General features: G+C 34.3%; 1 protein-coding gene across 2 annotated transcripts in view; it reads right to left on the minus strand.

Moving 5' to 3' along the window:
* Positions 1-15,035, minus strand: part of SASS6 (SAS-6 centriolar assembly protein) — a 53,807-nt gene that overhangs the window by 25,353 nt on the left and 13,419 nt on the right. For both annotated transcript variants that reach the window (XM_034653969.1, XM_002920770.4), the window contains exons 8-14: positions 8,094-8,285; positions 4,797-4,991; positions 4,599-4,688; positions 4,344-4,523; positions 3,870-3,951; positions 3,048-3,184; positions 849-977 (exon numbers count right to left, since the gene is read on the minus strand). In XM_034653969.1, the coding sequence (XP_034509860.1) occupies positions 849-977; positions 3,048-3,184; positions 3,870-3,951; positions 4,344-4,523; positions 4,599-4,688; positions 4,797-4,991; positions 8,094-8,285 (1,005 nt within the window). The remainder of the gene's footprint in view (positions 1-848; positions 978-3,047; positions 3,185-3,869; positions 3,952-4,343; positions 4,524-4,598; positions 4,689-4,796; positions 4,992-8,093; positions 8,286-15,035) is intronic.

Below are 15,035 nucleotides of genomic sequence, written 5' to 3' on the forward strand. Positions count from 1 at the left end.
CTTAAAGCTAGGAATGAAAACAGAATCAGTGGCTGGTCTGGGTGGATGAAATTATTGTGAAAATAAAATTATAATACATGTGAAAACAATATATTCACCTAAGACATTAGTAACAACAATGATGATGAAGAACTCAGGGGGACAGAAAAAAGCCTTAGCAAATAAATCACGCTGGATGAAATGCTAGGCCTATGCTATTTAAGACAATGCTGCCAGAACTACATTTTTTTTTTTTTTTTTTTTTTTTTTTAAAGATTTTATTTTATTTATTTATTCGACAGAGATAGAGACAGCCAGCGAGAGAGGGAACACAAGCAGGGGGAGTGGGAGAGGAAGAAGCAGGCTCATAGCAGAGGAGCCTGATGTGGGGCTATCCCACAACGCCGGGATCACGCCCTGAGCCGAAGGCAGACGCCCAACCGCTGTGCCACCCAGGCGCCCCCAGAACTACATTTTAGAATATGCTATACGTCTACCTTATCAGACCTTTAAATCCTGGCAACAGAATCCAAAAATGTCACCAGAGCTAATACATCAGCAATATGAAGTCAGTAATGCTGGTTAGGTTTGAGAGTTGTGACAGAGAATGAATAAAAATGGAATAAGAGGTTGAATGGGAATAAATAAAATTTAAGCAGACTGATGTCCAGCTTTTTATAAATTATAGTGACTCAAGAAATACCATATAGTACAGATAGTATTTCCTGTAAGCATAAACTAGATATTCAGTAATATATTTATCTATTACCTAATACTCAGCAACTGACCAAAGGCTAACCTTTAAAAGAAAAAAAATATTTATTAATAAGTTGCTATATTTCTCCCAAAAAAAGTATTAATTTGTCTACCTTTGATCCTGAAATTGGGTGGATGGTATTTTTGGCAGATATAGGATGAGGAAAAGTATTCTGGAATGCAAATGCAGAGGAGACAGGATAACCAATACCACAAGTTGGGTAAGTAAGTCTACCATCAACCTAAAAATAAAAACATAAAAAGGTTAAGGATGAGATATTAATTCTAAATAGTATTTACTGATTCATGAGGCACTAGCATCTGTTATAATAATCATACTTAAAAGCACTATCTTAGAGGCCAATTTTGTCATGACACCACAAAACTCTGCTTTATTATAACAGCATGAGGCTAGGATACCTTTAAGCTTTCTAAAGAGTGGCTGTGCAAGCTTAACAAAATAAGCCACTGGACTGGTCTTTGAACTGAGTTCAAACAATGACCTCTCTGAACCATCTTGGTTCCCTATAGTCTTCCATTCCTAAAAAGGGGGATGGGAGAAGGTTAGAGTCATAGATTAGCCAATCAGATATAAAATAAAAATAATTTTCTGCCAGAATGAGAACAAGATAAGTGTTCTTAAATGGACTAATTCAGACAATAATTTGCTTTGCCACTAATTTTCAATACGGTGGCACCACCATTAACCAATGTCAATAAAAGAGTTTGTAAGAGAACACTGAAACACAAACCTTAAGAAGCAATTGTATACATCACTGGCTGCATGACAAATAAAACCTCCTATATAGCTATTTATCATAAGTCACGAAGGTTAATAAGCCTACCAAGTTTTTTCAAGTTTGTAATAAAAACTGGCCACTTTCCACACCTTTTTCCAATTTAGCAAGAATCTATTCCTTTCTTTAAACATCAAGTATAATCTGATTTACTAGAATAGATTTAAAATTCAATTATGTATTTGCATTTTAAATCCTCTGCCAATGCTCTCCAACCAAAGACTACCAGAAACATATCTATAGGTGTACACCGTGGGTTTATTGCTTCTTGCAAACTGCATACTGTGGGAAACCTAGTGGGGTGTGGCAGTATGCAGGTGTTAAAAGGGACTTATTTATTGGACTTATATGTTAGGTGGTTTAATTAAGAGACAGTTTAATAAAGTGTGGCTTTGGGGGCGCCTAGGTGGCGCAGTCATTAAGCATCTGCCTTTGTCTCAGGGCGTGATCCCCGCATTCTGGGATCGAGCCCCACATCAGGCTTCTCCGCTGGGAGCCTGCTTCTTCCTCTCCCACTCCCCCTGCTTGTGTTCCCTCTCTCGCTGGCTGTCTCTCTCTGTCAAATAAATAAAATCTTTAAAAATAAATAAATAAATAAATAAATAAATAAATAAATAAATAAATAAATAAATAAAGTGTGGCCTTGTTGTGGATCAGATACTATCTGGAAATGTGGATAATTGTATGACTGAGTATCTGAAATAAATCTTATTTGATAAGTCGGGAGGAATGTATCAAGGCCAAAACTAATTGGTAAAGGAGAAGTAATCAATCATGTTAGCCAGGTTAGGAGGATGCTTGCCTGTTTTGTGGTTTGGCAATGTTCATTTTTTCAAAATTGTGTTCAGACAGGACCATGAGGTGGTCTTGTTTTTGTCTCGATGTGTCACAGTCACAGAGTGGCCTTGCCTGATTTTGAAATTATTTATGTTCAACAGGAGAGCCCCAAGGCCTTGCTGATAGTACCAAGCCAGCTCCCAGACATAAGGAACTGCTCTTCTTTTTCTCCTAATTTCTTGCAAGGAGAAAGCAAGAGACCTGGTCCTAAGAGCTAGAAAGCTTAGATATCATAACTAATTCCATCTATGATCTAGAGCTGACAGATTGATAAAAAGACATTTCTTTTTTTTTCTTTTTCAAATAGAATTAGTTTAGGCTCCTTCTATCATAGTTCCAAAGTTGAGCCCAAACTCTGTTCTCCCTTCTTAAGGCCCTCAGAATACTCCCTTCTTCAAAACATTTGGGATTACTTTAGTTACTACTGAATGATTTCTATACCCAATTAAATTTTAAAAAGAAGTGCACCCTTGAAATATAGCCTCTTTTTTAAGAGCAAGTATACCTGTATGTCCCACTTCCAAGTGGGATTTAACCTTTACCTCATATGCTAATAATTATAAGACTTTAGTCACATTAGTACCAGCATCTGAAATCATGGAGACTTCCCTCACAGTCTGGGAATTTCTGGTTTTAGGTAATTTACTAAGACCACTCACATCTTAATTTAAAACTTACCACATTAGAGTTAGGAGAAATCCCACTTCTGATTGTGGTACTGGTAGAATGTACAGGTGGAGTGCTGGAAGGTCCCAATATATCTTGCTTTCTGACTACCTGATTTTCATTTAGTTCTTTATTTAACCATGTGATTACTTAAATAAAAGAAAATAAGGTAAAGAATTTTGATTATTTTTCTAATAACTTTAAACATTAAAAATTATATGGAGATTTTTAAAAATTTGTCTTCAAAACTACCTTATATCACAGGAGAATATAGGTTCACCTAAATTTTTGTCATTGAAAGACTCTTATTTTAGCAACCACCACATAGAACTCCTTATTCTATTACTATCAGAAGCATATATTTCTGCTAGTCAAGGATCTCTTTGAAGGCTTTCATTTCTAGAACGATATCTTACAGTTTATTTGAAGTTCACACTCTTGTCTGATAACCAATACAAAAAGTGAGAAAATGTTAAAGGCTTAATCTTGTATTTTAGTTTCAAATAATTCCTGTTATTACTATTGGATAAATACAGCAATTAAAATAAGGAGTAGTTAAGAACTTTAATTAGCGAAGAATTTAAATTATAGTCAATATTTTCAACACTTAATTTTGGGTTACACACATGAAATATGGTTTTCTTTATAATGATAACTGTTTTACAGGGCAGCTGATATACAAGTTACTATAGCAAACACATGAAGACAATATATTTAAAACAGAAATTATTTGGATGTATCTTGATTTACCTAGGCTTCTATGAATTCAAATAAAATTTTCAGATTAAGAACACAATTACAAACCTAATTTACATAAAAAGGTAAAATACTTACACTTTTCATTATTTTTTAGAAGTTGTTTGCTTTCTTCAAGCTTTTGAACGGTAGCTTCTAACTGTTCTTGTAATTTGCACACCTGAAATGTCAATCCTCATAAGTATAATAAAGGCTAAATAAAAACTGAAGAAATGTATTTCTATTACTTAAATCATTACTATTAATTACTATTAAATAGAAATGATTATAGCTCATCTGTGTCACAATGTATATGTGTGCATGTGTATATATATATAAATATACAAATATACTGTACATATATATGAATACTCAAGGTATCTGAGTCATGATAACTAATTTTTCAAAGTGAAATAGGTTAACTTCTGTAGAAGCTAGTCATGTTCTTTTGGGGGGGCGGGGAACCAAAGCTCTTCTCTAATATAATAAACTAGAAATTTTAAAAATACATCTGAGAAAATTTGTTATACTTTGCAAATAGTCACACATGCAAAAATATAAAATATTTACTACCTCTTGCTCTTTAATTCGGAGAGACTGTCCAACATCTTGTAATTCCTTCTGTTCCTTTTGTAATTTGTCTTCCTTCTCAGCCAAGAGTTTCTCTTGCTGAATAGTTACTGTATTCTTCAGTTTCAATTTACCCATTAAAGTTTTCAGATCCCCCTGTAACTTCTTGATAATTTCATTTGCCTGTAAAAGAGCTTTATATGTATATCTCTACTTAAACCAATGAAATTTAATATTTTATTATTTTCAAAAACAAACCTTAAGAAGTTCCGCCGATAATGATTTTATCGTAGCTTCAAGTTTTCCTAGTTGTACCTGATTTTTCTCCCCATTCTCTTCTAAAGCCACCTGATACATATTTTTTAAAATATAAACAATTAATAGGATGTTTGTGTTTAAGAAAAGCATCACTTGTAAATGTGATCACCAATTTCTTTAAAAAATGTTTCAATAGACCTTTTGTTCCTGGATTGTATCAAATGCTTCTTTTGTTCTTAAAACAAGCTGGTCCTTATCCTTGATTTCCTGTTCTAAAACAGCCACTTTTGTTTGTAGCTGATTAATATGCTTTTCTTTTTCATGGCATTCGGCATCTAGTGTAGAATTCTCTCTTCGCAAAGACAGGACTTCTTGCTTAGCCCGCTGGAGGTCCTAGAGGAAGAAAAAAAATGATGCAGTATGAAAAAGAGAAGTTGGCTGTTCTGGTTATTTATAATTAAGATGTTTAAAATTTTAAAAAAAGTAATAATTTTAAAGTTCTAGTTATGATTTTTTTAAAAGATATAGAAGTCACTCTAAAGGTGTATGTAACTTAGACTTGAAATATAATTGTAAAATACATTAATATCTAATTCAATGACAATAAGGAAAACAATCCTGATTTATGAATAAATTACTACAACTTTTAAAAACTAGTAACAAGGATTTTCCTGGTATCTTGAAATTTACACTTTAAAAAAATCACTTAGGTAATAAATGCCCATTATAATAGAATTTCAAAAACATAAAATAAATAAATAAAAAGCCCTATCATTCTACCATGTAAGCAGCAGTTCTCAAGCTAGTATGCATATTGATACCACCTAGGGAGCTTTAAAAACCTACTGATGCCTGGTACCATCCCCAAGAGAGTCTTATTTATATCTAGTTTGAGGTATGGCCTGGGCAGAACGTTTAAGAGCTCTGCAACGGAGTCTAAGGGTAGCCAAGGGTGACAACCATGATCCACAGATACCGATTTCTAAAAAAGTGCTCATACTGTGCTGTTTTATAATTAACCTTCTTTATATATTACAAATATCTTTCCATGTCAACAAATATGTTAACACTTCTGGATTTCCTCTTGTTCACTCTTTAAAACAAAACCAAGCAAATATAACTGTTAATTAAAAACAGATCTTTAATAATCTAGGACAGATTACTTCCCAATCAGCTAATACCAACCAAATACTGCCAGTATACACAAGTCCAGAATATAGTATTCCTAGATAATTTTCATTTTTAACAAAACTTTACAAAATAGTATTATGCCATAGTGGTTTTAGAAGCAAACCTTGCTATCAGACAGGCTTGAATACAAATCTAGGTTCTTTGGTATAATCTTGGGAATTATTTAACCTCCCTAAATATCAGTTCCCTTATTTGTAAAACAGAAATAATAAACACTTCATAAATTACTTCACTTAATCTTCATAAAAACCCTACCGCAAATTGCTTAGCATAATGCCTGGCCCATAGTAAATAATAAATGGCAGCAATTACTTTTAGGCCACTAATGCCTAAAAGGTAAATTTAACATGATTAGGTAACAATACTCAAAGGTTTAAAAAAAGAAAAGTTCCCAGGGCAACAACATGGATGCAGATTGAGAGTATAATGCTAAGTAAAATAAGTTAAAGAAAGATGAATACCATATGATTTCACTCATACGTGGAATTTAAGAAACAAAACAAATAAGCAAAGGAAAAAAAGAGAAAGAGTCAAGAAACAGACTCTTAACTATTAAGAACAAACTGATGGTTACCAAAGGGGAGGTGGCTGGGGGGGGGGATGGGTGAAATAGGGGATGGGGATTAAGGAATGTACTTGCTGTGATGGGCACTGGGTGATGTATGGAAGCATTGAATCACTATATTGTACACCTGAAGCCAATATAACACTGTATACTGACTACACTACAATTAAAACTTTATAAAAAAGTTCCCAGGACTCATAGTTTTCAAGTCTTAGAATAAATCTTGGAAGAAATATTTTGATTGGATTATATAAAGCCCATATAATGGAGCACACAGTTTTTAAAACGGCCAATTTCAGGGCTAAGATAAAAGAAGTCATATAGCATTATAATGACCATCCACTGTACTAGGAAGGCTACAGTATTTTACGAACTGGTATGAAAGGTAAAGGGAGCACGCAGGATGCACTAAAAACACCTATTGGGGCAGAATACCGAGGATCTGAACATAAAATCAGTCAAGCTAAGCACAAGAGACTGGTGAAATGGAGTGGGAAGCTCATAAGCTTGAGTAACATTGGTGATCTTTGTATTTAAATGTGATAGACTTAACAAAATCTAAGTTTTCTGATTAATTCATGACAATAATGTATAACGTTAGGAAGGAGTCTATCATCAAGGCCAAAGCATCTGTCACTATAGCAAGATTTTCAAAACGTCTCTGTTGCCTGAAAGAACAAGGGAGTACTAAAAACAAGCAAATAAGAGGATTTCAATCCTTGCTCTTCCACTTACTGGCTATGTGACCTAGGCTAGTTACTTAACTTCTCTGTGCCTTAGTTCATCATCTGCAAAATGGGGATAATAGTACCTTCTTTAAAAGAATTGTTATAAGAATTAAATGGGTTAATATATGTAAAGCAGTTAAACAGCACCTGTCACATAGCATGCGTTCAGTATGCCTTAGCTATTATCATTACTAATATCATCATTATTATTAGACACAACTTCACATAGTTGTCTGACACGTTAAGTAGACTGAAAGAACCAGTCCTAGCAAGACTGAATATGCTGTGGGGCGCCTGGGTAGCACAGTCATTAAGCGTCTGCCTTCGGCTCAGGGCGTGATCCCAGCGTTCTGGGATCGAGCCCCACATCAGGCTCCTCTGTTGGGAGCCTGCTTCTTCCTCTCCCACTCCCCCTGCTTGAGTTCCCTCTCTCACTGTCTGTCTCTCTCTGTCAAATAAATAAATAAAATATTAAAAAAAAAAAAAAAGACTGAATATGCTGAGCTATAGACACTGTGGGGATATTAAAACTACACTGAAAAATCTTTTTTTTTTTTTTTTAAGATTTTATTTATTTATTCGACAGAGATAGAGACAGGCCAGCAAGAGAGGGAACACAAGCAGAGGGAGTGGGAGAGGAAGAAGCAGGCTCTCAGCAGAGGAGCCTGATGGGGCTCGATCCCATAACCCCGGGATCACGCCCTGAGCCGAAGGCAGACGCTTAACCGCTCTGCCACCCAGGCGCCCCTACACTGAAAAATCTTAAGGCTGTGTCAATGAGCTGTTCCTCAAGACCCTAACTAAAAATATCTAAGTTTACCTCAGTTCTGTTCTGAATTATCCCTTTTCATCAGATTTTAAATTCTCAATTTTTTTTTTTTTTTGCAATGTCTGATTACCCTAATACATCCTTGCAAAGCAGAGAAAGAGCCTGCACACAAGGAATAAAGTCACCAAGTTAAAATGTTATTTTAAATTGGGGGTGGGGGGAACAAACCCAAAGTTCAATACCTCTTCAACACCAGACAGTTTTGTTTTAAGTTCTCTGATGGTCGAGTCCCCTTTATATTTCCTTTCGGTTAGGTCTTTATTAGCTGCTTCTAACTCAGATAATTTGTTTTGTAGTTGCTGGACGTTTCGTTGATGGAGGATTTCTAAATCTTTTTTCTGTTGTTCATGCTGCTGTTGGTATTGTACCTGTGCCTATTATATAATAAAAATACAGTACCAAAATTCAGAACAAACAAACAAAAAACACAAATACAAATACAGGAAGATTTGAAGAAAAATAAATCTTATTCTTCTATATGATTATAAAATTTCCCTGTTTTAAAGAGGATCTATTTTCAATTACGGATTTCATGAAGAAGAAAGGTCAACAAAGGCAAATTTACCATTATGATCTTGTCCTTAATTTCTGCTTCTCTTAAACCCTCATATATTTAGAAGCATAGTCTTCAAGGGAAGAATCATATATGATTAGGTTAAAAAACTGCAAAATAGTATAGTGTGAACCTATCTGTGTTAAAAAAAAAAATCAGCAGGTACACAGGGAATTTTCAGTATTCATTTTAAATACCATTATATTGTTTCAGTTTTTTACAACAGTGTATATTCTATATAATAAAAAAAATCCTAAAATTATAAGACTGACAAGGTATTGTTCATTACTTCAGTCTTACATTTAGTTGCAACATTTTACCCATGATAAAATTTGAATACAGTTATAACTGTGTAATCTCTGGTGCCTGTCTGAATCATACCACGAGTCTATGTATGTCATTTCTACTGATAAACACTATCAAATCCTAAATACCTTTAAAAAATAAAGTATATTTTTCTGATAATGAAAGTTATACATACTCTTAAATGCACAAAGAAATTAAAAATAACCAGTAATCTTATCCAGTCACTCTAAATATTTAGAAATATTTGTAATATATTTATTTTGGGAATATATAATCCTAATATATTTGTATTGACATCACCCATACACATACAATAAACATATTTAAGACCAAGCCATTTATACAACTTAATCATACTTTTTATTCCTTAGCATTTGTACCTTTTCTTTTTAAGATTTTATTTATTTATTTAAGAGATGGGGTGGGGGAAGCAGAGGTAGAGGGACAAGCAGACTCCACGCTGAGTGCAGAGGCCGACACAGGCTCAATCCGATGACCTGAAATCAAGACCTGAGCCAAAATCAAGAGTCAGACACTCAACCAACTGAGCCATTCAAGCACTCTCCATCTGTACCTTTTCATACCATTAAAAAACACTGTAAACACTTTAATAGCTGCACAATATTCCATTCCATGAATATATCATAATTCATTTAAACCCTGCATTACTATGGACATGGACTTTCCAATTTTTCACAATTAGAAATAAAACTATGATTGCTTTTGTACACTGACATATATCCAAAATTCAGAATATTTCCTTATGATCAATTATAGGTAAAAAAATGTAAATCAGGGCACCTGGGTGGCTCAGTTGGTTTAACTCCATGTTGGGTGTGGAGCCCAGTTAAAAAGAAAAAAAATAATAAAATAAAAATAAACAAATACAAAGCTTGATGTAATTTCCAAAACTGCATTCCAAAAAAGTGGTACCTATTCAGATATTCTTACAAGAACAGGGGTGTGTCTCCCTCATAAAATACTTGGGGAATTTCATATAACTACTTTAAAATTCTCTTTTTTTGAAAAATGGAAAGGAGGGGAGAAGGGAACAAAAGAGAGAAAAACAGAAAAAGTCCACAAAAAACTGAAAATGGAACATGGGAAGAAAACAATGAAGGAGCAATCAAGAAGAATAAAGAGCAAACTGGAAAAGATGCTAACGTAACTGTTGAAGAAGGCAATCAAACACACTGAAGGCAATAAAGGCAATAAAAATAAAGAACTGGTTTTATCACAGTGATCATTAGTATTCTGGAGTTTTTGTTTAAAAAAAAAAGGAAGTATGAGGGATAGGACTACAACATTTACATTTTCTACTCTTCACTGCAGGTGATTCTTATACAGATTAAAATTTTAAAATCACTGCCTATAGCGCACCTGGGTGGCTCAGTTGGTTAAGTGTCTGACTCTTGATTTCAGCTCAGGGCATGATCTCATAGTCATGAGATTGAGCCCTGCATCAGGCTCTGCACTGGGCATGGAGCCTACTTAAGATTCTCTCTCCCTCTCCCTTTGCCCCTTCCACTTGTGCATGCAAGTGCACAAGCTCTCTCTCTAAAAATAAATAAATTAAATAAATAAAATAAATCCATTACCACTTATTACATTAGATAAAAGTGGCAAAATGACATGATTGTTTGATTAAATCTCCCAAAATCACTACATCTGACTTAGCACTCTTTGAATTAACTGTCAGGACAAAGAACAAAAGAAAACTTTCTCAGATGCAGAGCAAATATTGTTCCTAAAGATAAGATATTGTAAGTTATTTACCAAAAAAAGAATAGGATGTGGAAAGGATTCCACTACTATTTAGCATTTTTCTGTACAAGAAAAAAAAGACATTAATCTTAAAAAAATTACCATTTTTATATATTATATATCGACCTGAAAAACCTGAGACAATCAGCTCTAAAACTATCACAAATCTGTAAGTATAAGGTACAATTAATGAGTTTGACATTAATGTACAACAGCAACAATCAGAAAATTATCATAGTGGTAGGACATAGATGGTCCAATTTACAGAGCAAAAAAACTGTAGAATCTCTACGCAAAAAAATTTAATACGAACTGTTAAAAAAAAAAAAGAAAAAAGAAAAAAGAGAAGACAGAGGGAAATAAAAAGCAAACTATAAGCCTGTTTTAAATAAGACCTGAATAAATGAAAAGAGATTCTCTCTACTGGGTTAGAAAATCCCAAAGATATTAGTTCTCCCCAACATTCCAGAAACAAGCTCAAATATACAAAAGAATTTAGATTATATTAAAGGATGCATTTTAAATCAGTGGTATATATGGTATTAGAACAAATGACTGACTTTACGTCAAAAAATATCTATCATACTGTACTCCACAAAAATATATTCCAACAGATTAAAAATTTAAATATAACAAAAAAAATACAAAAGTATTAAAAGAAAATATTGAAGGAATAGCTTTCATAACCTTGAAGTGGGAGAGGCTTTCCAAACATGAAAGGAAGCTTTAAACCATAAAAGCAGAGATGGACAGATTTAATGACATTCAAATAAAAAGAATCATATAGGGCAAAAGGTAATAGTAAGTGGTAGAAGACAATGGCCAGGAGAAAATGTTTATAATATACATAATGAAGATATACTATGCCTACTTCATACCACAGAGAAATGAAAGGGCAAGCCACGCACAGAAAATATTCACAATGCATGTATCTGACAAAGGACTCATGTCCAGATCATACAAAAAATCCCTATGAATCCGTAAGTAAAATACTAATAGTATAATTTAAAAATGGGCTAGGAGTGCCTGGGTGGTTCAGCAGGTTAAGCGTCTGCCTTTGGCTCAGGTCATGATTGCAGGATCTTGGGATTGAGCCCCACATCGGGCTCCTGCTCAGTGCAGAGTCTGCTTTTCCCTCTGCCTCTGCCACTCCCCCTGCTTGTGCTCTCTCACTCTCTCCTTCCCTAATAAATAAAATCTTTTTTTTTTTTAAAGATTTTTTAAATTTCTTTATTCGACAGAGATAGAGACAGCCAGCGAGAGAGGGAACACAAGCAAGGGGAGTGGGAGAGGAAGAAGCAGGCTCATAGAGGAAGAGCCTGATGTGGGGCTCGATCCCATAACGCCGGGATCACGCCCTGAGCCGAAGGCAGATGCTTAACCACTGTGCCACCCAGGCGCCCCTAATAAATAAAATCTTTAACAATAAATAAATTAAAATAAAAATGGGCTAAAGATGCAAACAGGCAAAAGAATTCTTAAACTTCACATGAGACTATCCAAGTGGTCAATATGCATATGAAAATGTGTGCATTTTTTAAAAATAGGTTTTCAAACTTTTTAAAGAGATTTTATTTATTTATTTGCCAGGGAGAGAGAAAGAGACAGCAAAAGCAGAGGGAGCAGGAGGCAGAGGGAGAAAAGCAGACTCCTCACTGGGCAAGGAGGAGCCCAATGCAGGACTTGATCCCAAGACCCTGGGATCATGACCTTAGACGAAGGCAGACGCTTAATTGACTGAGCCACCCAGTCGTCCTGAAAATGTGTGCATTATTATGAGGTATTATACACCCTCAGAATGGCAGTGTACACTGGTATTCCACTTTAAAACAAAAACTTATCAACAACAGCCAAACTATGGAAAGAGAGCAAATATCCACCAACTGATGAATGTATAAAGAAGATGTGGAATATATACACAATGGAATACTACTCAGCCATCAAAAACAATGAAACCTTGCCATTTGTAAGGATGTGGATGGAGCTAGAGTGTATTATGCTAAGCGAAATAAGTCAGTTTGAGAAAGACAAATACCTTATGATTTCATTCATTTATGCAATTTATTAACAAAACAAATGAACACAGGCGAAGGGAAAAAAAAAAGAGAAGGAAGCAAACCATAAGAGACTCTTAATGACAGAGAACTGAAGGCTGATGGAGGGAGGTGGGTGGGGGATGGGCTAAGCGGGTGGTGGGTATTAAGGAGGACACTTGTTAATGATGAGCACTGGGTGTTGTATGTAAGTGAGGAATCACTAAATTCTACTCCTGAAACCAATATTGCACTATATGTTAACTAACTTGAATGCAAATAAAAATTTGAACAAAGAAATAAAACAAAGACTATAACAAGAGACAAGAACACTGTTATGATTATTAAGGAGGTAATCCAACAAGAAGATATAAAAATTGTAGATATTTATGCACCCAACATATATTTTACACACCCAACATATATTTTATTATGGACCCAACATATCTGGGGAGCCAAATACATAAAACAGCTAATAACAAACATAGAGGAGCTAATCAATAGGAATACAATAATAATAAAGGACTTTAACATCCCACTTGCATCAATGGACAGATCATCAAAACAGAATATCAACAAGGAAACAGCAGCTTTGAATGACACATTGACAAGACAGATTTAACAGATACATCCAAAGCATTCCATCAGAAAACAGCAAAATACACATTCTTTAGACCATCAAACAAGTCTCAGCAAATTCAGAAAGACTGAAGTCATTCCATTCTTTTCTGAGACCACAACGCCATGAAATTAGAAATCAACCACAAAAAAATAAATAAATAAAATAAAATAAAAAATCTGGAAAGAACACAGATACATGGAAGCTAAATAATATGCTCCTAAACAATGAATGGGACAACCAAGAAATCAGAAAGGATATCAAAAAATATGTGCAAAAAAATGAAAATGAGCAAATAGTTCAAAATCTTTGAGAGGCAGCAAAAGCTGTTCTAAGAGGGCAGTTTGCAGCAATATAGGCCTACCTCAAGAAGCAAGAAAAATCTCAAACAACCTAACCTTTTACCTAAAGGAGCTAGACAAAAAGAATAAACAAAACCCAAAGCCAGTAGAAGAAAGGAAATAAAAATTAGAGCAAAAATAAACTACACAGAAACAGAAGGAAAAAAAAAAAAAAACCAGGACAGATCAACGAAACCAGGAGGTAGTTCTTTGAAAAGATCAATAATATTGATAACCCTTTAGCAAGACTCATCAACAGTAACAACAACAAAAAGACTCAAAATCAGAAATGGAAAAGGAGAAATAACCACCAACACCACAGAAATACAAAGGGTTCTAAGAAAATTATGGAAAATCATATGCCAATGAATTGGACAACCTAGAAGAAATGGATAAATTCCTAGAAGAATATAACCTCCCAAAAAAACTGAATCAGGAAGAAGTAGAAAATCTGAACAGACCGATTACCAGCAACGAAATTGAATCAGTAATGGAAAATCTCCCCACAAACAAAAGCCCAAGACCAGATGGCTTCATCAGTAAAGTCAACCACAAATTTAAAGAAGAGTGAATACCTATTCTTTTCAAACTATTCCAAAAAATAGAAGAGAAAGGAAAACTCTAAATTCATTCTAGGAGGCGTGTAGTACCCTGACACCAAAACCATATAAAGACACAACAAAAAAAAGAGAACTAACTACAAGCCAATAACCCTAATGAACACAGATGCAAAAACTACCCCCCAAATAGTAGCAAGCCAAATTTAAATACATTTCAAAAAATAATTCATGATGATCAAGAGGGATTTATTCCTGGGTTGCCAGGATGGTTCAATATTCACAAATCAACCAATGTAATATATCAACAATAGAAAGAATAAAAACCACACGATCATTTCCATAGATGCAGAAAAAGCATCTGACAAAGTACAACAACAATTCATGATAAAAACCATCAACAATGTACATTCAGAGGGAACATACCTCAACATAATAAAGGCCATATATGAAAACCCACAGCTAATATCATCCTGAATGGGGAAAAACAGAGCTATCCCCCTAAGATCAGGAACAACACAAGGATGTCTGCTCTCACCACTTTTATACAACATAGTACTGGAAGTCTTAGCCACAGAAATCAGACAAGAAAAAGGAATAAAGGCATCCAAATTGGTAAGGAAGAAATAAAATTTTCACTATTTGCAGATGACCTGATATTATGTATAGAAAACCCTAAAACCTCCACCAAAAATTAGAATAAATGAATTCGGTATACAAAATCTATGTACAGAAATCCAGTGCACTTCTATACACTAATAATGAAGCAACAGAAAGAGAAATTAAGAAAATAATCCCATTTATAATTGCACCAAAAATAAGATACCTAGGAATAAATTTAACCAAGGAGGTAAAAGACCTATACTCTGAAAACTATAAAACGATGAAAGAAACTGAAACTGACAGAAACAAATGGAAAGATATTCCATGCTCATGGACTAAAAGAACAAA

The sequence above is a fragment of the Ailuropoda melanoleuca genome, chromosome 2, assembly GCF_002007445.2.
Source record: "Ailuropoda melanoleuca isolate Jingjing chromosome 2, ASM200744v2, whole genome shotgun sequence".
Taxonomy (NCBI): domain Eukaryota; kingdom Metazoa; phylum Chordata; class Mammalia; order Carnivora; family Ursidae; genus Ailuropoda; species Ailuropoda melanoleuca.